Here is a 27738-nt window from a genome sequence, read left to right as displayed (position 1 = left end):
GACTGAGGATGGGGGTATGTGTTTAGACTACGTGTCAGGGGTGGGAGAGGTGTCACACAAGCCATAGGCTGCACAGGGTTTCATTCCCAGCCCTCAACTTGTAAGATTCCTCCAGGGGCAGACACTGAGCCCAACCTGGCTGGGCCCTGATAAGCCCGAACACTCTCAGGAGCAGAAGGCCAGTGAAGGCAACTCACTACCCCAGAGCCATTCATATTTTTCTTACACAGGTAGTCCATGTTCATTATGGAAAAAAGCCACATCACTCTTTATTGGATGCTAGTGCCAACACTGGCCCCCTTCTCTCCATGCACAGGGGCACGTAGGCAAGGGGCTCCGTCCCCCGGCCGGGATGCAGTGGAAGCCTGGCCCCACTACCACTCTCCTAGGGCCAGCACCCTCTTCAGTGCCTGGAGCTGCTCAGGTTTGTTCAAACTCCTGTTCACAGTAGCCTATATTGAGGGGTTGGGCCTGGACACCTCGCCTGCAAGAGGACATGAAGAAACAGGGCGAGATGAGCCATTCAGACAGGAGTCAGTCTGAGGCCCCAGCAACACCTCCACCACAACCAACAGTCTCCCCCCACCCCCCGACTTCTCCTATTTCAGTGGATTTCAAACTGCCCCTGTACACCAGAATTGCTCAGGTATCTCTCATTTCCAGAGATTCTTGCTCGGACTGGGGTCATGTGTTGGCAAGAATCTGACAGGCGCTCCAGGTGATTTTGATACAGAGACATCCAGGAATTTGAGGGGACACATCCCTATTCCTAATCTGCTTATCTCTGTACCCAAGTCCCAAATAACTCAGTGCTTTTAGAAAAGAGCTGATGCCTAAGGGGTGCCTAGTGTTCTTGGCCCACTGAGCCCGCCTTTAATGGCTCAAATGCTCTAAATGCAGTGGCAGTGGGGAACTAATGTGCTGTCCTGTCCCTGCAGAGGTGTGGACATGAAATCCTTTTTAGCTTCACCAATTCCAGGATGTGACCCATCTCCATAGAGGACCTCTGGGCATGCCTCCTTTATTATCCAAGTGAGCAACGTGCTTAGAGATGGTAAGGAACAGGCTCAAAGTTGCCCAGTGAATTACAGATAGTTGAGGCCTAGACCTTGCCATGGCTCGCTCTCAGCTCAGCACTAGGCTGTATCCACCAAGTCCTCAAGACTTAGTCAATAAATAAAACAGGGAAATGACCACCTTACTCAGGCCCATCCCCAACATTGGCACAGGTGTCACGGGAGTCCATAAAGGCATAACCATGGCTAAACACATAGACTTTGAAGTTGGCTTGGATCAAATCCTGGTTCTGAATGATTTTGGACTGGTTACTTAACTTCTCTGTGCCTCACTGCCTATCTCTAAAGTGGGAATAAAACTACCTACCTTACAGAGTTGTGGTTAAGATTCAAGGAGATAATGCCCGTAGAGAGCTGAGAACGGTGCCTGCTACACAGTAAACCTCTGTCAGCATTAGCTATTATTAGTATTCTTTTCCTGTCAGTAAGCCCCCACTTGCCCACCACTGTGGGAAGGCCCCAACACGGCCTGCTTGCTTACCTTAGCAGCTCACAGCGGAACCGTGTCAGACGTTTAAAGGCCAAGTCCAGGTTAGTCACCGACTTGTTGCTCCACAGCCTCTCAGCAACGGCCGCTGCTCTGGGCCTGGAGGGAAGGGTCGTGTACCAGGTTGGCTCCCGCATTCCCTGCAAAGGTTCTGGACACCCACAGGCTGCTCTCTCTTATTTAGGCACCCTGGACTCAGGGTCAAGGTTATTCAGAGCAACAACCTGGCTGGAGGGCTCCTAGGGACTTCTAGGGCTCAGCTCCATCGTCATTAAGGTACAGATCATTGATCCCACTCTCCTCCTCTCCCAAAGATATGGTACCAGAGTAAGTTGTAAAGGCATCACGAACTGTTATTGACGGGAGCAACAGGTGTTCTCAGAATGTACAATCTGCATACCCAGCCAGGCCTGGTCAAGCTGCTAGGAAAACAGCATTAAGGAAGTCTTTTCACAGGAATCATGAACTTAAGTGCTGGGTCCCGAGCAAGTCATCTGTGCTTTCCAGGCCTCACTGTATCTGTGAAGTGGGGATAACAAACCTTATCCTGTGTGGAAGTTACGTAGGTGAGTATAATTTACAAGCAGAAGGATCACTCCAATGCTCCTTCTCTCAGGCCTTCTCTCAGGAGGTACTTGCTGGGGGTGACTGGACAGGAATGAGTCTATAAAGAAGAACCCATGCCCACAGGCCCAGCACCCACATCCTCAGGAAACCCTTACCAGAGTCTGGGGACCAGATTTGTGCTGTCCACATACTCTCCCCACATACAGGCCTCTCCACCAATCACTAGAGCCTTCTGCTGAGCGCCACCTGAGAAAACAAGCAACAACAGGCTGCTGGGAACAAGGGGAGTAACCCTAGGGTTTCTACCACCTTCCCAATGTAGCCCTCTCTTCAAACAGCTCATCTCATCTAACCTGAAAGGTCTAGCCCAGACCCTCCTGTCTCCCACTCTGTGCACCAGCCTCATCTGGTCAGCAAGGAGAGCTCCCTGCTTTCACCTTCAAATTCCAGGGGCTCCACCACGTAGAGATCTCTCCAGTCAGGGCCATAAGTTATGTGATTCAGGTACCAGGGGGCAGAGAGCAGGGCACGCAAGCCGGCTCTGGTAATTAGCTCCAGCTCCTTCAAATAATTTACTGGTACCTCTTCTCGCCATACCTGGATGATTGTATCTGGAGGAACCTGTCACAAAAGGTCAAATGGCAGTTATGGCACATAGCTGAGGAGATTTCTGGCCCACATTCTTATGCAAGCAAACCAGGCCAAGGGGTATGTGGCCGCTCTGTTCCCAAGCAGCAAAGTATTTCTCCGTGATTCCTCACTATTGAGTTCCCAGCCCAGCGCAGAAGCCAGGGATTCTATTGGCCCTAGGAGTCTTCCCAGCTGCTTCCTCTTTCAGTCCTCCTACAGCCTCCTTGTCCACAATGAGATAGTAATACTGGCTGTAAGCTAAGGGAGGCAAGCAGTGGGGCCCAGGAGACTTGTCAAGAGCTACCATGTCAAAGAATCCCCAGATGTTTCTGAGGATGAGATAAAGTTCCCATAGAACCCCTCCATTTGGCAAGAGGCTGGGATCTAACTGATCAACAACGAAGAAGGCAGCCCTGCTCCCAGACCTGGAAGACCCTAGTCTATGACTCAGAAAGGAAAATCCAACCCAGCATGCCAGTCTCAGGAATCCTAAGTAACCTAGCAGCAGAAATAACTCATGATCAGTTTGTGCTGAGGGAAGATAGACAGAAGCTCTGACACTCACACCCAGGTCTCAGACTTCTGTGACCTTTCTGGAGGAGAAAATGGAGAGATGGCCCCCGGTGCTCTGAACAGTAAAGCCTAATCTAAACCCCAGGTGGACCAGTCTGTGCAGAGGCAGGAAAGGGCTGAGAGACCAAAAGAAGCACTACAGGTGGCTCCTTCTCTCTATGCCCCTGGCTCACCTTTACTTTATTATCAAACACCTCCTGCCACACCACATAACCTTTGCCATAGGCAGAGACGATGTTCAGCAGTCTGGAGAGTAAAGAAAGGGTCTGGTCAGCTCAAGTAGGTTCTAGGCTGTTGGTGCCAGTAGGGGTTCAGGCTGGCTATGGGCCCATTCCTAATTGGGCAGTGCCTTCCCCAGTTGGGAGCTGACTACTCCAAAGCTGAAAGGATAGAACAAAGTACCCTTTCAGGGGCCCAGAGGGTGGTCAAGCAGGGCCTGGTCCTGGTATGAAAAGAGAGGACCCCATAAGGAGGTAATCCCAAGGGACCTTGCCCACCCTCTTTCCTTCCTCACGTCTGGATGTAGAAGGACTCCAGCTGCTTGAAGTCATTACCAAAGCCTTTCGTCTTCATAAAGGCCTGGATATCTGGGTTGGACCTCCTGAATCCCAAGAGAAAATGGAGATTAATTCTTTCAACAGCCTCAAAAACTTGGCGATTAGTCACCTGGCCTCCCACAACTTCTTTTTTTCACTTGAAAAACTAATCAACTTTGGATCTCAGAGCCTCCAAATATGGCAGGTGTGGCTGAACAAAGCTGTGTGATGGGGGCCATTGACACAGGCTGAGAAAGGAGGAGTTTGGGCCTGAAGAGCTTTAAATTCAAACTCTCAACAAGAACGCATATTAACTTGTCTCGACTACAGCATGTGGGTTTGAGGTCTTGGTTTGGGGCTCTGGCACACTGGATTCTGACTTCTCTGTTTAACCCCCTACCCACGCATATTTTGCTTTTCCCTTAACATTTATTCTTTATTCCAGATTGGTACAAGTGTTGCTGTTACCTGCTGCACTTGCCTCCCCCAACAACGTTTATATTTTGCTCACATTTCCTCCTGGAATGTTTTCTCCCTCCGCTACCGCTCAAAAAAGCCAACTATTTCCCCAGATCCAGTTTTAGTGCCCACTTCTCAGAGAAGCCCATCAACGTCTCTTGAGCTAAGTAAATCTGAGGGTTTGAACCTTACAGTTTAATACCTAGTAAACAATTACAAAAAAAAAAAAAAACAACAAACAATTACATATAGTATTCTCAAATTCACCTGTGTCTTCACTCTTCAACCAGACTATTTTAAGTCTTCAAAAGTGGGAATTATTTTTCCCTATCCTGGATTTTCCCAGGACAATTCTGTGCCCATATCTGGTTCTTCCATATGTATCTCAAGGACATGACAGGAGGAAGGGATAGTTACATATTCACAACCTTGCCAAAATCAGGTAGGGCCTCAATACAGGGGTAAGAGGAAAGACCTAAGACTTGAGCCATCTGGATTGAGACTATTCTCAGACGTTAGCCCCTGAGGAGTACCTGAGATAGGTAGCCTCTCAGGAGCTAACCTCTATTCTGAGTGAGCAATTCCACACAGGAAGCAATGGGAAAACCAAAGGGGATCATACCAGCAGGTGAAATCAACCTCATCTCCTCCAAGGTGAAGATAAAAATCTGGGAAGACAGAGCTGACCTCCAAGAAAAATGTGCTCATGAATTCATAGGTAGTATTGAGAATGGGATTCACTGGTCCGAAGGTGCCAGAGGGACGAGACCCAGAGTAGCAAGGAGTCAATAATCCAGGGAAACCTAAGCCGACAAAGAACCCCACATAAGTGTCACAAATACATAGAACCGCCCCCCCCACAGTCATATACTTAAGGACATTAAGTTGCACAAAGTAAGATATTGTGCTCATAAAAACTGCAATGCACATAAGTAGGAACATCAAGCACTCACATACACTGGTGACCATGAACTTTTAGTCACAGTCAAAGAAATAAAAATATATTCACTATCATGAGTCTGGGTTACAGCCAGACTGCGATCAACATACACACTCTTGCCTTGACATATTGCTTCCAGCAGGGGTCACCCTTGCTCCCAAAGGCTGCTCTCCTACTGCCTTTAGGCAGGAAAGCAGAGAGCCTGATGCTGCTGCCAAACTGACAAAATCTTTCTTCCGCTCTAGGGCACAAATTGCAAGAGCATCATTAAGACAAAGGCATCTGAGAAGAATCTGCCCAGAGGTTAATACTAAGAAGTGGACTCCTTTGTCCAAAATAAATTCTGCCTATCTAAGTTCCCAGGTGGAAGTTATTGATGGAAACCATTCTTCCAGGGACCAAGGCCAGGCACACCACATCCAAGAGTCAATGCCCTGAAGCCCACTGAGGGGGACCAGTAGGCTCCCTCTATCCGACATTATTCTTACCTGGTCCCCAGGACAGAGTGTGGCCAGGAGTGTCAAACTCTGCCAACACACGGATACCCCGAAGCCGTGCATATTCAATCACTTCTTTCACATCTTGTGCTGTGTAGACATGGGTGACAGGATTGTAGGACCCCTGAAAGGCAAGAGACGCCCATAACAATCTCACTTCCTGAAGGCTAGCAGAGTAGAAGACACTCAAAATGCCTCCAGGACTCCATGGATATCAGAAAATCTACCTACAGGTTTTTGTTGTTGTTGTTGTTGTTGTTTTAATGTTTATTTATTTCGGAGACAGAGAGAGACAGAGCATGAACGGGGGAGGGTCAGAGAGAGGGAGACACAAAATCCGAACCAAGCGCCAGGCTCTGAGCTGTCAGCACAGAGCCCGACGCGGAGCTTGAACTCACAGACCACGAGATCACAACCTGAGCCGAAGTCGGACGCTCAACTGACTGAGCCACCCGGGCGCCCCAACCTACACAGCTCTTTGGTATCAGGGACTATCTCCAAGGACCTTTATCAGAATTTCCCATAAAGCTATCACATCTATTGCTTTATCTGAGTGTCAAAATGCCAGTGAGACAACAAGGTAGGTAACAGAATATAAACAAACAAACACCAGGAGAGATTATCTCCTAGTTGTCACAGTGAAAATTAATGCAAAGTTTGACTCAGACTTAGGTCTCCTGATTCCAAATCCAGTGCCCTTCCTCTAAGTCAGTATGTCTCTAAAACTGGCTGGTTAGGATGACAGCCAGTGTCCTTGCCAGCAGGGCCATAGCCAGGCTCAGACATCAGCTCATAAACTTGGTCTTGGAGAAATTGAGACATACCTTTCTGGTGAGCTCTGGAAAAGTGAAGCTCTCATATGGGAAGGAAGAGTCATCGACCAGATGCCAGTGGAACACGTTGAATTTATTGTATGCCATGACGTCCTGTAGACCAGAGCACATGCTATGAGCCCATCACAGCTTCTCCACTTTCCCAAGGTAGACATACAGGCAGGCTGCTCCACATACCTCAATAGGCCCAGCCTGCCCCAGCTTCTTAATAAGTGTTCATAGGGTCTATCTATCAAATCTTCCGACCAGGGAGTGCCTGCCATAGAGGGAAGACCTAGCATATTCCTTCTTCTGCCAAGGCACATCCGAGGATGGCTGACAGAGGCAGCGCCTCCTCTTTTTGAGATGAATTTTAGCCACACCGAAAGGATGGCTTAAACTATGTGGCACACTGGTCTTCCAAAAGCACAATACCTTGAAGACTAATACTTCTCCCTGCCATTTGTTTTAGGTTGTCTGACTAACGTTTATCCAAACTGTGAAGTCTATTGCTGAATTTAGTAATCTCATAGCCTATAAACCTCAGAGCCAAGACTGACAGATGTGTCTACTGCTTTGATTCCATCAGAGGAGCAAAGGAAAAGGTAGATACATGAGTTGGATCAGCAACTGTAAGATAAGACTGCTCATGAAACTCAAAATAGGAACATCGCCAGCTATGGCTTTTGAGGATCTTTCCTATGACTTTGTCCTAAGCTAAACTGCTATGTCAAAAAAACCAATTCCCCAAATCACCTTCTGCATTCCTGGAGATAACTTGGACATTGGTTGGTCCAGAGTAGCCAGTGGGATAGATTTAAAGCCCTCTTCTTTTTTTTTAAAGAGCGGGTCATCTTTTCCATTTTCTGAGGAGCTCCTAAAGTTACATACATTCACCCTGTAACTCTTTAGGAATATGGCAACTGGCCTATCCCTGCCCCAACACCCCAGAACACTAAGGGCAAAGATGGCCTTAAGGCCTGGGTACCAGAGTGTCCAGGATGCTAGTCAGTGGCAGGTAATGGCGAGACGTATCCAACAACAAGCCCCGGTGAGAGAAGCGGGGGAAGTCTTCAATCTCAGTCTTGTTGATAAAGAACTGTGTGGATCAAACATTGAAGCAGTCAGGATTCAAAGGGAACTCACCATGGGAATGGAGGGGGGATGAGGAAAAGTCTCCTAATCTTTCAAAAGCCAATTTATGACTATTCTGTAGAGTACCTATCTCTCCAAATGCCCCACATCTCTACCTCAATGACCACCAGGAGGCACCTGTCAGAGAGTAACAGTCCCACACTAGCCAGATATAGCTGTCCCACACACCACTCAGCCTACAAATTCTGAATTTTCACTTTCATCTGTTTCCTTTTTTTTTTTAAGTTTATTTATTTATTTATTTTGAGAGAGAGAGAGAGAGAGAGAGAGAGAGAGTGAGAGCGAGCATGCGCACACATGTGCGTGAGCAAGGGAGGGGCAGAGAGAAAGAGAGGAAGAAACAGAATCCCAAGCAGCCTCTGCACTTCAGCGTGGAGCCCCATGCAGAGCTCGATCTCACAAACCGTTGAGATCATGCCCTGAGCTGAAATCAAGAGTTGGACACTTAACCGAATGAGCCTCCGAGGCGCCCCTGTTTATTTTCTTTAAAGCAGTGTGGTCTCAAGGTCATTACTCAGGGGAACTGAATTACAGTGATTCCAAACAGGCCAAATCTACCAAACCAGTTTCTACCCACACCTCCTTCTAACTCTTGCTGGGGCCATCTTGAGCCACCAGGACTCTGTGTAAGGCAATAAGTTATTCTCTGGACTCTCAACATTGAGAGACAACTCCAGAGATTTAAAAGGAGCCTCTTTGGAGGGCCCCCACTTACCGTGCCCTCGGGAGATCTCCAAATTAGCTGGCTAAAAGTCTCCAGACCTATGGGGAAGTAGAGAGGCAGGGTAAAGGCTTAGAGAGGTGGGGAAAAAGATGCACCCATTTGGAAGGTTCCCAATGTGGCAGAGGAGAACGCCTGGGCACACAATAAAAGCAGATGTAGTACGGGCTTAATGAGTCTCCACACGGATGCAAAGGGGATACGAGGAAGCCGGTAGCTATTTTTACTCTGTATTTTATTTGGGGAGGTAGCAGTGTAAGGGTAGCAGATTAGTACCCCTCCTTGAACACACCCTCAAAACCCACAGGCCTCTTATCCATAATTTCCAAGCCTTGAACTCACAAGAGTATTAAGAGAGGCCAAGATGTGTGCTTGTGTGGAGAGGTGCAGGGACAAGCCAGTTCACACATGTAAGGCTTTCCATAATTAATACTGATCAGGAGCTAAGGAAACAGAGAAAAAAGGGTCCTCAATCTACTGCCCCTTCTATTATCCCAGATTGAATTGTGAAAAAGTGATCATAAGCTTAAGTTTCCAAGGAGCCTGGGTCCACGGCTGGACCTAGAAGACAAAGAATCAGCCACCTTTCCTCTTCAGAGCTTGAGAAGGGAACCAGCTATAAGGAGAGAGCTGAAGTATGGTAGGCAGCAAATGCCCCAGTCCAGTGGACACAGACTCCTAGATTCTGGTAAGGCCTAAGGGCAGGCATGCTGAGTCCAGAGCATTGTATGGATTCAACAGCTAAAGCCCCTCTTCTGAAAACCTAGCAGAGGCCCTGTGAAGGATTTCCAGAGTCTCAAAATTTCAGCATGAAAGAATCTGAAACCTTGACAGTCACTCAGCATCTGCTTCAAGGCAGACTGCTTCTATACCGTTTTGGCTTCTTTCTACCCTGACTATGACACCCAAAATTCTGGAGTCCCAGATTTTCCCTTATCTCAACCTGACTAATCATTAGCCCCTGCATGAAAGGTGTAAGAGAGCAGAAAGGGGAATCAGCATGCTGTTTCTCCAAAACACAGGAGAGGGAAGAGGAGGGGTAAGTGAACAAAGACAAACCAAAACAAGGTTTGAAATTCTGTTTAGAATTTCCCTACTCATTCACCAGCAGAAGTTTTACAAAAGTAGTAGAGGTATCTGGCTAAGTCTATATCTAAGGACCAAATACCTTTTCAGTAAACCAAGAGGAAGGGCACAGGCCCATCACCTGTTAGCTAAGAAAGTCTTCATTTCTCCTGAAATAATCTAGTTCTGCATGTTTTACTACTATTTACTTCTTTTTTGACATTTATCTATTTCTTGTGATATGGTTGTCCTTTACAATGCATCTTTCTAATAATGTGTGTTTAGTGACAGCCGAACAGGCAGTGTTGTGGTGGGGTTCCCAAGCAGCCTGTCCCCTGCGGCACCGAGCATCAGCCTGCTGGGCCTCTCACTGCTGCCCCAGAGCACCTGCCCAGGAGGGCCACTGCTGCCGCTGCACAGGCTGACACCCATCAATTTCTTGGGACAGCTGTAAGGAGAACACTCCCTTCAGGGAGACCGGGAAACACTCCAACTGATCTCCATAAAGAAAGCTTCCTAAAGTGGGGGTATGTGCCGGACCCTCAGCCCTATTCTCCCAACCCACTGATGCCAACCTTCCCACATCACCCCTTTCTCCCCATCCCAGCATCAGCTCCCATGTTACCTCGGAGAGCTCCCCAGACAGTCTCAGAGAGGAGGAAACAATGATCATCATTTATGACCAGGGTGTCTGAAATGACAGAAATGACTCCATTGGTTAAGGATTCTACTCTCAGATTACAGATCACATGTTCTGTGTAAATCCTTGGATTAAAAAACAGCAGGAAGATCACATTTTTTTTCCATTCAAAGAGGAGACATCCCCAGAGGAGAGCATCTGCAGGTCAGCTAGGCCTTGGACTAGAGTGAGAGGGAGGTCACCCAGCAGCTCTGCAGGCCTTAAAAGATAATGCATGATGAGGGTCTAGCTAGAGCAGAAAAACACCACCTGCCTTGTGGTTCAGTTTCCTCCCCCTCCAGAAACACGAGTTTCCACCAGCCCTTAGCTGAGAGTATGAAGGGGACAGGGATGCTTGGAGGCATGTGTCCAGGTTACAATGTTCCCAAAGCCTTTGTAATCACCCTCCTCTCCCTTCGTCTTCAGGTTTCATTCAGCTACTTCATCCAAGAATGAGAGGAGGAAGCCAAGACTAGAACGTTCACTTTGAAGACTGAGAAGTTCCCAACTGCTGCTGCTCAGGGGCACGGAGGCATCACAGTGCTAATGATTTGGCTTTATTTCAATCATTATGTCCAAAAACTCTAGTCATGCCCAAAAACTCCTTCTCTCTTAAAGAAAATCAGCAAATTCCTAAAATGGCATTGGAATTATATGCAGTTCAGAAGACAAGTGTCCCGTGGGACTCGGTGAAAAGCCAATGTGACATTCCACAGTCAACCTTCAGACACTGGTTAGAGTTCATACAAAAGATTCACCTCTGTGTCTCTCAGCACTTGGTGACCTTGGGTCTCCACAGTCATGGAGGGCTCTGGGCCTAGCATCAGGAGCTTAGGCCAGGCCAACCAGAGTTATATCTCCAGACAAGTGCTTGCTCTTCTAGAACAGGGAACGGGGTGGCACTTACAATTTTCCACCGACTCCAAAGAAGGAAGCTGGTCACATCCAGGAAGGACCACAAGGATAACCAATGAATTCTTCTCCGGTGTATGCTGTTTTCCTGCAAGGACAGGGTAAACTCAACATGGCTGACCTGTCACCAGAAGCTAACAGGTAAAACCAAGGTCTCATAGGAAGGTCCCTAACTCTAGTCCCTTCTGCTCACATGCATGTGGGGAGAGGCAAGGGAGGAGGACAGGGCATTTACCCTTGCCATAGGCACTGCCTCATCACTTGTTCAACTTTTTCATTTTTGTTGTGCTGCCCTCTCTCCCATAACCCGCCCTGACCCATGTATCAAAGATCTGGCAGCAGCTCTTTGTAGCCAGGGCTCTCTATTTCTAGTTTGGGTACAGTAAGCACATGATTCCAACACCACAACAACTGCTTCTCAACTAGAGACAGCTCGAGAGCACTTCTACCCAAAGTGTGGTCTGCAGATTAGCTGCTGACTTGCAAACTGTGCTACTGGTTGAAAGGAAAGATACTGATAGACAGAAAGCTTATACAATGCTGGAATGTAAATCAATTATGTCAGAACAAACACACTGTTCAGTTCTAACATTTTTTCATTACACATTTGTTTTGATGAAGGGAATAGTTTTACATTCTGGTGTACCCCCCCTCTCACTGCAGACTGTCACTTGAAGTAGCACCGTTCTTGAGGGCTCCAGGTGAAGGGTTTTCCATTTTGTAAAAGCCCAGGAGCTGATGCAAGCACACGAAGCAGATGACAGAAGGATCTCCTATGCAAAGGAGGCCTGAGATAATCTAGCTGGTGCCCCAGCAAAGGGACATGGTCACCATCCCAACCTGCTTCCTTCCCTCTCCCAAACAGGTTCTCTGTCTGAGGCAGACTTCTGTCTAGCAGTGGGAAGCCATCCAGTATGAGCCAACATACAGCATAGTTCTACAGATGCCACCCCTCCCCACCGAAAAAAATAAAAGAGCCAAAGCCAAGATACTAACGTGCTGTCTCTCCCCCTCCTCCTAAGGATTCTTCCTTGTGACCTTTGAGGTGGTTCTGATTGTACAGCTCCAAGCCTGAACCCGAATGTACTCCCCCTTTCTATTCTTTTCTGGGGCCACATACATCCACACTGGTACCACCACAACCATGACTTCCTATGGAACCACAAAGTCAGGGATAGGATAGTCTGGAAAAAGGCAGGGTGAGAATTCAGAACCAGACTGGATCCCTTATAGTATCCATCTCTAGGCACAAGGAATCCAAGAGCCTTGAGCCATTTCAAGGAAGCCTTCAAGGAGCTCTAACTGCTTGAGCACTACCACATGACCGCATCCCAGCTCGCAGATTTGCTAAGAAGCAAGCCAATAAGGAGCCCATTCCTACCACCATAAGCAAATGCATTCTTTCCCCTCCCTGTAAATAACCTGTATCCCACACTAATACCTGCCTACATCCTGCAGGGAGAAGGAAATGTGAGGCTACTCTGGGCCAGGCCAACTCACAACTCTATTCTAAACCCTGAAAACTCATCCCCAGCAAGACAGGACGACCAGACTGCCAGGGCAGAAACTACCTTCAAAGCAGAATCTGTAGGGCCCTCCCAAGCTCCCCAGGCAGAGAAGCCATCTCTACAAACCCCAAAGACCAAGGAGGACTTAACTGAGAGGGAGGAGTGAAAAAAACTACAAAAGAATATTCTTCCTTAAACTATGCCCTCATCCCTCTCTTCCTCACCCCCACTCCAATCCCACACATCACAGTGCCCCAGTATCATCGTGTGGAGGAGGGATCATCTGCGTATCTATCCAAAAGAGGGCAAAAGTCCTGGGCTTTAAGTGTTAATTCCGTGGACTTCAGGCTACCAAGTTGAGGAGAAATTACAACTACCCGTGTACAACTGCCACGGTCACTGTCCTAATGACACAAGAGGCTGTACAAATACTAGGTTTATCTGAACAATTGCTTGGAACGTAAGAAAACATCTAGCTTCTGTTTTGTTGTTAGTATATTTTTATTTTTCTAAAACACACCTGCAGGCCATCCTCTAAATCCATAGTCCCTTTGGGGGAGGGTGGTAGACTCCTTACAAGATCTGATGAAAATGAAAATGAAAGGATTTTTTTCCCTAGAACAATGCCCCTAACTAAGGGCTTATCCCTCCACCCCCTGCCACTAATCTTATGGTGAAGATTCCCTATCCTAAATGCTCTCAGTGACTCACTTGGGTTTGGGCTGATAAAGGAGATACAGAATCATGGCTGCTATTTAAACAAGTTATGAGGGGGAAGGTCTGGAGGCAGTGGTAATGTGAGAAATGGCAAAACAGGAGGGACACTGGGTCACTTAAAAGGATATAAACAGTGTATCATCATTGTGGTTTTCCGCCTCCAAGTTGCTACCCTGAAGCAAGCAGGAAATAGGCAAGGGACAGGCCAGCTGCTTCTACATGCACCCACATGCTCTGCACCGGGAAGAACTGAGGTGTAGGAAGCATGGCCCGGCACACTCAACAATGAGCCTGGCTGGGACAACAGGAAATTCTGAAGTCTCAAGTGCTCAGGAAGAAGCATGGCCAACAGAGCACTGAGCAGGGAGATCAGAAAAGGTTGGTTTTGTTTTGGTTCAGCTGCTGCTAAGCTGAGTGAATCTCAGGACTATTTTCTCCCCTGTAAACAATGGCAAGGTAGGACCAGATTCCGGCTATTCCTCTGAAGAGTTAGTACTTTGTGACTCCACACACAGATAATATGCTCCAGAGTCCCATTCTGTGGCCAGTACATCCTATCTCCACGGCTCCCTCATCCCCCTGCTTTCATGTACACCTGCTCTTTTCTTCTGGTTCACTGAACAGTTTGCATTTTTCTAAATTTAAGAAGATAAAAAAAATTCAAATAGTACAGAAGTATTTACAACAAAAAATTAGTTACCTTTGGCACCTCTCCCCTTTTAGCATAATTTAGCCTATTCCTCACAGACAGGTCAGATCTGGATGTGGAACTCTGAGACCCTTTTTCTACGCACTGTTGAACCTTCTCCAGAGGCCAGTACCATAACCCTTCCATTACTCTACTGTTCTCAGTCCTCTCCCATCTTCTCTTCAGCCTGGGTGTGCTGATCTCTCACTTCAAACACAATCTAGCCAATTCTCCTAACAACCTATCATTTTATTCTACTGCATGCAGTGAGCAAAACCCTCAACTCTGGATCAATCTCACATCCGCCTTCTGTGCACCGACCCTGGCTACTGCATCCTGCTGGAGGGAAGAGAGAAAATCATGTAATGATAGGATTTGGTCACTATAAAATCATGGTCTGTCAACTTGGCTGGGCCCTTGATGCTGCCCTGAAAATCTCCCATCTCTACCACTCCTTTCTTCTATTCTCTGCAACAGCTATTTCAAACTTGAGCCACTTTCTTCAAGCCTGTAACTTGATCACCACTGGCTTTACTCTCAGTAGACAATCAGAAGAGAACTCCCACCCATCTCTACCTTCCCCTCTCCTTCCTGACAAAAACACCTGTAACACATGTCTGGTCTTTACCTTCTCCTACCTGGGTGGAAGGGGTTTTCTTTCACCTGTGCTCTGGATCTCTCCTGAGACTCCTCTTGTATAAATGCTTTCCCCTTTCCCCTAAATCTTCAAGTTATTTCTTTCTACTGATTCTTTCCCATCAGCATTCAAATATTTGCAAGTCTTCCTGATTTCAACTCCATGTTATCTCCAACAGGTTCTTTCTCTTGCCTACTGTTCCCAAAGAAACTCTAAAGGAAATGTAGCCTGAGCAGTTAGGTGCTGAACTTCAAAGCCAGACAGATGTGGGTTCAAATCTTAGTTCTAACACTTTCTAGCTATGAGATCCTGAGCCAGTTATTTTCCCTTTCTGTGCTGCAGCTTCCTCATCTGAAAAATAGGGATCATGATTAGCACCTACCTTACTGAGTTGTTGGGAAGATTAAATGAGTCAATACATGTAAAGGGCTTAGTCAGTGCCCGCACATAAGTGATCACAGAGTTGGCCATGCTTAGTCCTCTCTTGGTAGCCACTTCTGACATCCTATCTACTCCTTAGTCCACTATAATATGGCTTCCTTTTCTACCACTCCTCTGAAAATGCCTTCACCAAGGGTCTGTGGTTCAGTAACTAAATTCAAGGGATCTTTTTCAGTTTATTCATTCATTCATTCAACAGTTATTTACTGAGTGCTTACTATGTGCCAGGCTGTTCTAAGTGCTGGGGACACAGCAATGATCAAAACAGACAAAAATCCCTGCTGTCACACAGGTAATATTCTGGTGGCCGCTCACTTCTTCTAGGACCTTTTGGCAGCATCAGACACCCCTGATGTTCTTTAAACTAAACTCCGTAGCTTAGAGGACAAAGCTCTCTTTGAATATGCTTCCTCACTCTTCCCTTCCTTTGCCAGCCCCTACATGCTAGTGTTCCCAGGGGTTTCCAGGCTTCCGGACTTCTCTTTTTCTCTTCACTTACACTCTCCTTGGGCAATGTCATCCACCCCACAGTAGGTTGATGATTCTCAAATCTACCTTTCCGTGCTAACTCTTCTTCTGGGACTCGGCCCACAGGCCTACACTCAAATGGCTTAGAAGCCCTTCAAATCTTAAATACGAAATTGAACTAACTCTTCATTCCTTTTCCTGGATGATCTTCTCTCTGTTTGATAACAGTATCATCTATTGATTTATCCTGACAGAAACCTCCTCCTTCTCCCATCTTTCTGTGTACATTAAAAACTCATTCACCCCATATTTATCGACTGTATACCATGTGTCAAACACTGTGCTAAGCACTGAGATTACAGCACTGAAAAAGAAAGACCCAATTAAGTCTTATAACTACAAAATCCTTATTATCTCAAAATCATGACCACCTTCCCACCTCCACTGGGTCAATGCCTTAATTCAGCCTCTCATAAATTCTCCCCTGAAAGACTACAAAACCTCTCCATTGCCTTCCCTGCATATATACCCATTTCAATCTACTATCCTCTGTGATCTTTTAAAATGAAGATCTCTGCTTGGATCCCGTGCAGGGAGTCCCACAGTAACACAAAGAACTCTTTACAGAATCCTGAAATGCCACATTTTCTCCATACCTTTCTTTGCACATATTGCTTCCGCCAAGTGAAGCAAACTGCATTGCCTCCTCATCTCACCTAATTATGAAACAGCTCTGGTTTCCTTTTATAAAACTTTTCTATCATTCCCCCACCCTTTCCTAAGAGACTTTCCTATGAGATCATGAAGCAATGTATACATACATTTTCAACACTTATCTTAATATATGCTGTTTATTTGTCTATCTCCTCACCGAGGCTGTAAGTTCCTCAACAGCAGGGACCAATCTCAGTGCCTTTGTATTTCCAGTGCCTGACACACGGTAGTCATTCAATAAATGTTTGCTGAAAAAATGAATGATGCTAGAATTAAAAAATGCACATTTAATGCTATGTATGCATAATGCTTGTGCTACATGATAATCAGGCATAAATGGCAAATAGTTAATGGCGAGATTACTTCTATAGACCCAAACCTAGTATTTGTGAAGTCCTGGAATTAGGGTGGGGAATGGTAAGAAGACACCCAGGCATACAGAAAGTGTCTTTTCGGACACTACTTTGAAGACCCTTGGTCCATTAATCCAAAGATTCAGGTCTTTTTACTTTGCTGGAAGGGGGAGCTCATTCCTGAATTAGGGTACCCAGAAACTATGTCTTTACTTCAGTGCCCAATAGCTTCTCCCTGCACCAACCTGCTCCTCCCTGAATCAAAACATTTCTATCATATCAGTGAGTTTAATTCACAGAATTTTAGCAGCATAAAGAAAACATTCATTTTGGTTATAAAGTGGCATTTGGTTTGGCTTCTGGAGTGGAAACTAGGAAAGTCAACCCAGCTTTTGGCACCCTCCTACTCTTTCAGGTGTACCGTGCCCCCCCCCTTGTGTCCTGGTACTCTCCTAGGCTGGTGCCAGTGTCGGTTCTCCAAGCCTATATTATTCCCCTTCCCCTTCCACCTTTATATACGTCACATCCAGGCCTTCTCTCCCCATATTCAGGCTAATGAAAATCCTAGAAATCTTTCATTTCCCACTCATTTCTTCATTCCAACCAGAATATATTGAGCTTTTTTTTCTACATCAGGAACCATGCTAGGTGCTGGGGCAGTTAAAAATAAAAACAAGCCCTAGTCCCTGCCCTTGAGGAGCTCAGAGTCTAGCAGGAGACAAATAACAAACAACAATTATAAAACAGTGTGATAGGGCTAGGGTAGATATTACAGCTACCTCCACAAAGGAAGGGATGCTTCACTTTAGAGAGGACCTCTGAGCAGAACCTTGAACACTGAAGTGGTGTTTGCCAGGCTACCAAGAGAAGAAAAGGTACTCTAAGGTTGGGAAGTAGCCAATGCAAAAGTACATTGTTGTGGATAGGGGAAGAGGCAAGGCCACCCCTATCAAACTTCTTATCCAAGTAGGAGTCTGAGAACCCAACTGCCCCGAGCCTAGAGCCTCTCCATAGTGCTGCTAAATTCAGTCTGGACCATAGTGCCTCCTCCCACAAGTCCCAAGACTTTTCACCCTTTAGAGACTACTAATACCTAATCAGAAGTGCAATCTACCTAGCCCAAAAACAAATCCTGAATGGTCTCCCTTCCACCTTCTTTTGTAAATGTTGTAAGTTAAAAGTTTCCATTTTTCCTCTACTTTTAAAACTTCATCTGTTCTCCTCTCTCCTCACCCCTTGCCCACAAGAGAGCAATTCCCTGTAATTCTAGATCCCAAAAGTTAACTTTGGTTAACATTTTGCACAGTCTTTCAATTTTTTTCCTAAATATATAGATTACTTTTGAAACAAAAATGAGATCTTAAACATATTAGTCTGTAACTTTTTTCCACTTACCACAATAATTTGTAGATCTTTTAATGTCAATATACATAGATCTACAATCTTTACTTCTAAATGCTGAATAAAATTCCATTTTTGAAATATACTTTAAAAAGTTCAAAGTCCTAACTTGTCTTTGTGGACATGATAGAATGCTTCTAAGTTTTTGATCTTATAAGCAATGTTCTAGTAAATATTCTCTCTCTCTCTCTCTCTCTCTCTCTCTCTCTCTCTCTCTTTCTCTCACACACACACACACACACACACACACACACACACACACACAATTCTTTTCTTTAAGTTTATTTATTTTGTGTGTGTGAGAGAGAGAGAAGAGAGAAAGAGTGCACGTGCATGCCAGGGAGGGGCAGAAAGAGAGGAGAGGGAGAGAGAGTGAATCCCAAGCAGTCTCCACAATGTCAGCATGGAGCCCAAAGAGGGGCTCAAACTCATGAACCATGAGATTATGACCTGAGCCGAAATCAAGAGTTGGATGCTTAACCAACTGAGCCACCCAGGCACCCCACATATATATATTCTTTTTTAAAGCACCTGTTGAGGGATTTCTGCAGGAAAATTCCTAAAGGTAGAAATGCGAGGCCAAAGATATGAAAAATTTCAGTTAATGACACTGCCAGATTACTCTTCCAAATTATTGTACTGATTTACATCTGAACCAACATACACGGGCCCATCTCTTCACATCCTTCCAAAACTAGACTGTCTCAATTCCTTTTTATCTGTGCCAGCTTGATAAAATATATATATATATATATATATATATATATCATTTTTTTGTCCATATTTTACTTCTTTTTTTAGGTTTATTTATCTTGAGAGACAGAATGTGCAAGTGAGCAGGGGAGGGTCACAGAGAGAGAGAAAATGCCAAGCAGGCTCCATGCTGCCAGTACAGAGCCCGACTCAAACTCACAAACTGTGAGATCACGACCTGAGCTGAAATCAAGAGTCAGACACTAGGGGCCCCTGGGTGGCTCATTCGGGCTCTTGACTTCAGCTCGGGTCATAATCTCAGTTCGTGGGTTTGAGCCCCACATCAGGCTCTGTGCTAACAGCACAGAGCCTGCTTGGGACTCTCTCTCTCTGCCCCTCTTCTGCTCATGTGCTCTGTTTCTCTCTAAAAATAAACAAATTTACAAAAAGTTTTTTAAAAAGTCAGACACTTAACCGACTGAGCCACCCAGGCATCCCTCAACTGTATTCTAAATATAATGACTGAATTTGAGAATCACTTAGCATTTACTGGCCATATATTTTGCACTTAAAATTTTTTTTTTATTGATTTATAGAGCTCCTTTTAGAGTTTAACCTTGTCTTTTAAGGTTGCAAGCGTTTCCCCCATTTGGTCCTTTATTTTTTTAACCTTATGGCTCTCTTGGTTTGATTTTTATGTGGTCGAATCTGCTTATCTTTCACTTTATGTAGTCAAATCTGTTTGTCTTTTCCTTTATATGTTTGCTTAAAAAGGCTTCCTCTGCCTCTGGGGCCATATGAACATTCTTTTAATATTCTTCTAATAATTTTATGGCATAGCCTTTATCTTTAGATCTTTAATCCACCTGGAATTTACTTTTGTGTTTGATATGAGGTATAGGTTTAAATTTATGTTTTCCAAATGGATAACCAATCATCCACAAATATTTATTGACTAAACATCTTTTCACTTTTGATTAGAAATGTTTCCTTTACCATATATTAAATTCTCCCAGGCATATGAACTCTTGCTGGTCTCTGGAGCTTATTTTCATGGCAATCCAACAGGAGGATCTATGATGTCATAGTGCTATCATCTTTTGTCATTCTGCCCAGTATATAGACACCTCTGCTCATTTCTGTTCTGGACCCACACTCCCATTCCTATAAATGTTGTTTCCTCTCCTCCACCAAGCCACCTGGACTACACATCACCCACCCCCACAAGCCCTCTGGAATCCTGTTCCATGGTTAATGAACTACCAACATCCTGAGTCTATTTCCTTTTAACTGAAGCAAGGCTCTCCCCAGGAATACTATTTCCCCTACAACTTGCTCTGAGAGGCAGCTTCTTCTCAGCTGCTTCCAGGACATCTAGCTTCTACCATCAAGTAAAAAAAAACAAAAAAAAACAACAAAAAAAAAACACCTCTTTTCTCTGGCCCATGACATTCAGTTGTAAAATCTTGAGCTTCTCCTTGCCACCAACACTCTGCAACATCCTGGTCACCTCTTTATTTACCCAAGATTTTGGAACCTGGTCCCCAGTCTTCCTCTCCATTCCAAGGTTGACTATCATCCTAGGTGATTTCAACACTCAAGAGGAAGAACTAACCCACATTCTAGCATAGCAGTTACCCAACAACACCTTAACACCCTCTCATGGTCACCTTTTGAATCTTCCTGTCCCCTGGAGGTGTTCCAACTCATTCTCTCAAGCTTCTGTACCATATAGCTAACTTGCTGATCTACCCTAGCTCTGTGTGCTTCAACCAGTGACTGAGTTTCTTAAATACATGACATGAAGGCTTCTTTCCTGACAGCTCTTCCCATGTACAGTTCTTCCCATGTGGATTACTCCTTGTGTCCCCATCAACTACTACTTTCAAAGATGATAGGACAGCTTTTAATGAAGTCTTCTCAAAATGTACTCTCCCCTCCACTCCAACACATACACTTGGGCCAGGTGTTCCCAAAGCACTGTGTATCTATCAGCAAAAATCACTTTACTGATACATTACTGTAGGTCTGTAGTCCCACTTCTAGAGACTGTAAATTCTTTAAGGACAAGGACAGTTCAATTCATATTCTTGGACAAGTGCTGACAAATTATAGTTGCTTAATAAATACTACTTGTACTAAGGATGGATGGAAAGAAGGAAGCTGGCCAGAAATACTACTGGAATCTGATAATGATGGGCCCAGGATCAAAACATTCATAACGTGAGTGCTAATGATTAAGCAATTAGATGTTAGAAGTTATTATCTGAGGTAATTAATGCTAAAGTATGATCAAAGCTTACTCCTACCAAAGGCCAGTAGTTTTCCAAATTGTTAATTGGTATAATACTTGGTGAAAATATTTATAAGTAGTAGATTGCCCTAAGATTGCACATTGAAAAGAGCACAATCTCTGTAGACAAACAGACTTGACTGGAATTTCTGCCCCATCACTACTGGCTGTGAAACCCTGTACATGTTGCTTAGCCTCTGTGAGTCTCAGTTCTCAAAGATGGAGATAACACCAACCTAACAGAGTTGTTGCAAAGATTAAAGGGCATAACATATAGCAAGCGCCAGACACTCTTTAATAAATGCTAGTTTCCTTCCACCTTCTACTTCCTTTTTCTTAAAAAGTCAGTTTTGCCACTTTGCCGGAGGAGCCCAGCATCCGCTGCCTCGTGGGATAACCACACCATAGGAACAGCTTCTGTGAGGGCTTTTCATGAGCTTCTCACAGGAGCTTGAAGGCTCCACTACTGTGTGATATCACTCTGTATGGCAAATAGGCTGAGACTTTAACATATAAAAGGGACATGAACTTAGAACTCTGAATCAAACTAGGACTGTGGCTCTAGTCCAAAGACCAAAGCCACTAATGTGGATCTTAGTACTAGCTACTACCAGGACAAGGTCAAATATGACAATAGTTATTTCATCTAGGACACTAGGTACCTGATAAGCCACCTCCTTTGCTCCCAAAGCTTTACACAAAAGAGAAGGCTGCTTACTGACACCAAAGGTGGTAAGCACCCAAACTTCCCGCATCCAAGCACACACTTCCAAAGACAAGAGTTCTACACCATACCCAAGTCTAATCACCTTCAGGAAGTGGACATAACGATAGCACACCACTATGGGCTAGGGATCAGGGCTGAGTGCAAAGCTAAGCTTAAGCAATAACAAAAGCTTTAAACAGAAGCAAAGGAAATGAAAAAGAGAAGTTGACACAGGAATGGGTCTTATTCACTATAGCCAGGAATTGAGAAGGAAAGCAAATCCATTTCTCTATTATGATGGATTATAGATGTATAAACCTTGAGGCAGATCGCAGAAAACCCTGCACACATAAGACTATCACCTCTACAGACCCAACCTCCTCTAGTCAGCTGACTTTGCTGTCAGGGGCCCCACAGAGGTGGGAGAAAACTCCTAATCCAACGGGCTAAACCTCTTGGTGATGCATATTGACTTCTCATTTATTTCCAGGGCCAGCAGAGGAAATTTAGGAAAATGCAGAAATATAAAAGTAACCTCTTTCATTTCTAAAAGAAGTACTGGTGGGCAATAAAACTCCTTTTCTTCTGTGTAATCCACAGGAAAAGGATTGAGGTTTATGCCTTTAACAGGCTAAGAAATCGACAATGGGCCCCAGTAAAAAACTGTGTAGCCATAAGAAAAAAAGAGTTCACACTTGCTGATAAAAACAAAACACAAAAACAAAGTACCAATCGGCAAAAAACCTGCAATGCCCTGCTTCATTCTTCTGTTCGGAGATGAGGAGGTCAGGTGGAAGCAGATGGGAGGAACGGCAGCTCTGAGGCTTAGACTTAGTTTTTGTTGTTTTATTTTAAAATCACCAAGTTCTTCCTTCTACTGTATCTTCCTTCAAAGATTGTAAAAACATTCATCACTATCTCCCTGTTATCTTCAGAAATGCTTGGAAGGTAGAAGGATTAAAAAAGGAGCAGCAACTACTTGGCAATTAGGTGATTTGCATGAGGGCACATAGTTAAACAAGTGATTGCTCAATATTCTCTGGCTGACTCCTGAATAAATCTTGCGTCTACTGTATAGGTTTTCAAGCAGAATATCCAGGGGGAGCAATGCTAGCTCAAGGAAATGAGACTTGAATTTTTCATAAACCAGGCCGAGGCTACCCACACACATCCTGATCAAGATGAGCTTCTTGGAGTCAGTAACTATCCCAAGCTATTGGGGAAATATTATGATTTAACAATAAAGAAAACACAAGGTTGTGGGAAGAGAGGCTGGTGGTGGCCAAGCTAGTCTAGGCCCTGGAATTCAACATGGAGCACAATTATTTTGGCCCTCAAAAAAACTATGCTCCTGCTACCCATCCCCTTCCAAATGTTCCTATTTCTCCTCCTTATATATCCCTCCATTTTCCACATACCCCTTCACAAGAAAAGTAACTCAACTGCAAAACACTCTTCCTGCATGGTTTTCTTCCTCTTAGCTTTATTTATTTATTTATTTTTTTTTTTAACGTTTATTTTTGAGACAGAGAGAGACAGAACGGGGGAGGGTCAGAGAGGGAGGGAGACACAGAATCTGAAACAGGCTCCAGGCTCTGAGCAGTCAGCACAGAGCCCGATGCGGGGCTCGAACTCACGGACCGCGAGATCGTGACCTGAGCTGAAGTCGGACGCTTAACCGACTGAGCCACCCAGGCGCCCCTCTTCCTCTTAGCTTTAAAACATTAAACTTAGGGGCCATCAAAGCTTCACAGGAATAACCTGTCCTTGGTTAAAGTGTACATAGCCACTAGTACAATTAGAGTGCAGCACTAATTAGCACTGCTCCTGCTCCCCACCCCTGCTGCCCAACCTTATCTGTTTCCCTCCTACACTCCCTAGATGCACTTCCAAGGCATCTCCAAGTTTGTGAGAAGACTAGTCCCAGTTGGGACCACAGCATAGTGTGATCCTCCTTTCCCTGGAATCACATGCTAATACTCCAAATTTAAAACTTGAAAGTCAATCATTTCTAAATGAAACCTGCAAACCATCTCCTTTATGATGATCTTAGAAATAGAAAAAATCATGGCACTTTCTACTTTATACAAAGTAGCCCTTTTAATATATCCAACAAATAATTAAGTATCTATTATATTTCAGGCATTGCAATAGAAGGCATGGCCAAAGGAGGTATTTTAGGAGATTTAGATTGTAATAAACTATGCCACTTACTAACTAGTCACTTGTTTCATATCTGAGGATGAGAAAATCAAATATTGATAATGATTGCAGAAGGATCCAGACAGTCACATAATAATCTTCCTTCCATTCTAGAATAAAAGGAGTTATTCTGTTCAGGGACAATGGTATCCTAAGTAACTCACAGGTATGAATGTGTGAATATCACAACTAGATGCAAACTTCTAATAACCATTAAATACTAGAGCTTCAATCAACTAGTTTCAGAAAAGCAAAGACTTCAGTCAAATGGCATAATCAGACTTAGCACTTTACCTGAAAAACTTGGGCTTTATCAACTCCACCAGGTACCCAAAAAATGCATTCGAGGCAATGTCAGATAGGTACCATCCCAAGGAAGCAGATTTTTGAGTCATAAACAAGATGTGGCTCAATAATCAAAACAGGGAGGTAGGTTCACTCAAGTATCTAGAGCTTAAAATAATTCCATTTAACAGGTTTAACAACATGCAACACACACCCTCCAGTTGGCAGAAACACCTCTAACAACAAAAACAGGCAGCAAATACTAAACACCTTCCTAGACCATTCAGCAATCAGTGGACTACAGCTAACTCCTGAAGGTGAATTCAGAATCAAATCAAACCTCAAGAAGAGATTTGTTTTTCAGAGAAGTATGGATTCCACTGAATTCCAGGTTCAGATCAAAACCAGAAGTTGTGCTACATTAAAAAGAACACTGGCCCGGAACCTACAAGGAAGTTAGGTGGAAGAAGGAGATGGAAAGCTGTCAGCCAAGATTTAAATTGCATGTTGTTTTCTTTCCTAAAATCAGCCCCATAGAGAAATATAGTCTGGTGGGCCTTGCTGATGTTGCTTTCCCCTCCAGGAATTCATCCTTGTTTTTGCAGAAGAAGGATTATAGTTCAAGCCATCTGAAAGCCTCCCAGGAGACTAATGTTTCAAAGGAAAGACTCCAGAAGAAGAATAAAGAAGGAAGCTACTTCTGTGTCTTTGGTAATGTTCATCCAAACCAGTTTTCATTATCTCTCAAGGGATAAGAACCCTCATACAGCACATTCATTCACAGTAAGGTAACAAATTGAAATAAACATCTTATTTAGTTTCTTATCTGTCTCTAAATCTTTTATTAGAGAATTTACAGGACCCATTGTCACATATTATCCCCATTTCTATTTTCTTCATTAAACTCTAGACCTATAGCAATGGAGGTAAAGGCTTAATTTAGAAATACAGGAATTATCCTAATTTATACAACAGTGGCAAACATTCTAATTATCTTTTGGGCATTTTAAAATACATTGTGTCCTTTTGCTTCATATTTCTCTAACTGGACTGCAAAGCTTGAGCCTACTTTTTTTTTTTAACTTTAATTTTTTTTTTTTTTTTTTTTTGAGACAGAGCAAGAGAGAGGGCACAAGTGAACGAGAGGCAGAGAGAGAGAGAGAGGGAATCCCACGAGGGGCATAGAGAGAGAGAAGCAGGGCTCACATTCACCCGAAGAGATAATGATCTGAGCCTAAGTCAGATGCTTAACGGACTGAGCCACCCAGGCGCCCAAGCCTACTACTTCTGAGCATACTTTTCTTGTAACCTCCAGAGTGCCTGGCACTGGAACAGGCACATACCAGTTAGATGACAATTTTTTTTTTCTTGCACAAGTCAGGCCCTAACTGCTCTATACCAAAATAAACATTCTGACTGCCAATCTTGTCTAAGGCATTACTTGTCATAAAGGATTCAGAGAAATACGTGACCTACCACACACACACACACACACACACACACACACACACACACACACAATACCCTTTTATCCTCCCCAGCCTAATCCATCTTATCAGTTGAGAACTACCCTGATGCTGAGACTCTTATTTCTTTGCCTCAATTATCTGTCACTCTCTCAGTACCATCTGTTTAATGAAATGCCTTTAATTCTATAAATCAAATGAGAACATTTGCAAAAGTAATTCAATCGCACTTGAAACACAGTACAAAATGATGTTAATCATATGGCCCAATCATAAATATGGCTTCCCCCATAAACACCTATACATCGTCACTTGAGAACTAAATTCCAAAATAGTTTCAAGAAAACTCTAAATTTTAAGCCCAGAAAGTAGAATTGTATCCCTATCTGTTGCTGACTCTACTTACCAATTTGCTGTGAAATAATAATCCTCAAACACAATTTTCAGCAACTGACTTAAAGAAAACTGCCAGCCCCTTCTGTTTTAGATGAAACCAATATCCAAAGCACTCCTGACTTCAGTCTCGCTTTCCCCAACCTCATTCTGTAAGGGTTAAATTGTACTGTAGGGCTAACGCTTAGCTTGAAAGATAACAACTTTGTTCTGACACTGAAGGTCACAAGATAACAGCCTTGCTTTTACTCTTGTAAATCATACTTCATACTCTTGTGAATCAGGCTTTACCAACGAAGGAAACAAAAGCTCAAAAAAAGAGCATCAGAGACAAGGTCAAGGAGATCCACTGGTTGCAACTTAGCGGCAGAAAGTCTAAAATAATCACCTCATTCGATAACTGTTTCTGACTCATCTGGCAACTGTTTCTAACTCATCTGGGAACTGTTTCTCTGTTCTGTTCCCAGATAATGATAAAACGATGTGATCGGCTTTAAAAACTCTGTACCCGGCTGTTCGGGGCCACACTCTTATCAAGAGTGTTGGTCCCGATCGGTCGGCCTTGCCTCTCGTTGTAATAAACTTTGTTGTGACGGTCACTGGTGCCCGTAGCATTCTGTTTCAGGAGTCCTGTGGATGCAACAATGCTTCCCCACTCTCAACACACACACCCTCAAAGCACTTTGAGCTCAATCAGAACCATCTGTACCTCTGGTCAAGCCTTGCTTCCTCTCTGGAATACTCTTTCAGTCCTGGCCAATTACATCCACCACCCCACAATAAGTGGCTGCTCAAAATTCATTTCCCTATGGAAGTGTTCTCTGATTTCTCTCACTGGGCATGCTATGTGTCAGACACTTTTATGTAATTTTGCACAGATCAATTCATCTCTAATGTCTTATCTTGCCAATTTTTGGTGTCAGCTCTATTGTCCTCTACCCAGCCCTAGTCACAGCCTCACTAGGACCCTGCGACACTTGCACACGGTCGGAGGGATCACCTTCGATGTCTCCCGGCACAGTATTTTCAGCAATTTGATATCCAGACTGAATTGGAGTCCTGCGGCAGGCATTCTTGGTGAAACAGAGCCAGGGGACAGGATTACGGAGAAATCCTGGCTCCAGAAGTCAGCTCAGCGAAGTAGAGAATGGAGCTGGGGACTGAGATGACGGCTGGAGAAAAGGCGCAGGAGGAAGTGGAGGCCAGAGGGTTGTGACTAGACGACAGGGTTGGGCAGAAGCCAAAAGGAGGGCGTCTCAGGAGGTCTGGCGAGCTGCCCCGGGGCAGGACCTCTGAGAGCCGGGAACGAGGCGGGGGCAGGTCCGACTCACTTGTGGGTTCAGGAGGCTGCCAAGAGCTGGAGCCGAAGAGCAGGTCGCGGTAGCGCTGGAAGGCCTCGTCGAGGACGGAGCAGCCCGGCTGCGCGGCAGAACTGACGTGGTACTGGAACTGGAAGTTGTACGGAAAGATGGCGTAGTGCGAATCGGAGGTTTGGATGTACTGGGGCCATGGCCAGAGGGCCTGCGCCTGGCGGGCGAACGCTGCCGCCAGCAGCAGCGAAAAACAGAGCCCGCAGCCCGCCATGGCCCGCCGGTCCCCTCGTTCTCGGCCGGCCGGGCCACGTGAGCCCCCGGTCAGCTGAGCGGCGCCCGCGTGACTATCGG

General features: G+C 44.8%; 1 protein-coding gene across 2 annotated transcripts; it reads right to left on the bottom strand.

Annotated features, from left to right (window-relative positions):
• Positions 1 to 240: 240 nt before the first annotated feature.
• HEXA (hexosaminidase subunit alpha) lies at positions 241 to 27710 on the bottom strand. Of its 2 annotated transcripts, XM_019441545.2 has the most exons (14): positions 27406 to 27710; positions 11105 to 11197; positions 10144 to 10209; positions 8448 to 8494; positions 7566 to 7676; positions 6590 to 6691; positions 5757 to 5889; positions 4951 to 5131; positions 3848 to 3934; positions 3507 to 3579; positions 2568 to 2751; positions 2286 to 2376; positions 1558 to 1662; positions 241 to 484 (listed from the first exon to the last, which is right to left on the bottom strand). In XM_019441545.2, the coding sequence occupies exons 1-14, from the start codon at positions 27656 to 27658 to the stop codon at positions 421 to 423; spliced, it is 1590 nt and encodes a 529-aa protein (XP_019297090.2). In that variant the 5' UTR covers positions 27659 to 27710; the 3' UTR covers positions 241 to 420. The 2 variants fall into 2 exon arrangements, with proteins under 2 accessions (XP_019297090.2, XP_019297092.2); XM_019441547.2 differs by lacking the exons at positions 8448 to 8494; positions 27406 to 27710.
• Positions 27711 to 27738: the final 28 nt, after the last annotated feature.

The sequence above is a fragment of the Panthera pardus genome, unplaced genomic scaffold, assembly GCF_024362965.1.
Source record: "Panthera pardus isolate Hobbes unplaced genomic scaffold, ASM2436296v1 HiC_scaffold_24, whole genome shotgun sequence".
In the NCBI taxonomy this organism is placed as follows: domain Eukaryota; kingdom Metazoa; phylum Chordata; class Mammalia; order Carnivora; family Felidae; genus Panthera; species Panthera pardus.
Note: the sequence above shows the minus strand (reverse complement) of the source record. Positions and strands in the feature narration are given on the sequence as shown.

Coding starts and splice junctions, on each gene's coding strand:
- HEXA (XM_019441545.2), bottom strand. CDS start 27,658: ATGGCGGGCTGCGGGCTCTGTTTTTCGCTGCTGCTGGCGGCAGCGTTC. Junction 8,495..10,143: donor TGTCTGGGGAGCTCTCCGAG/GTAACATGGGAG, acceptor ACTTCCCCATAG/GTCTGGAGACTTTTAGCCAG. Junction 3,935..4,950: donor GAGGTTGATTTCACCTGCTG/GTATGATCCCCT, acceptor CTTGGGATTCAG/GAGGTCCAACCCAGATATCC.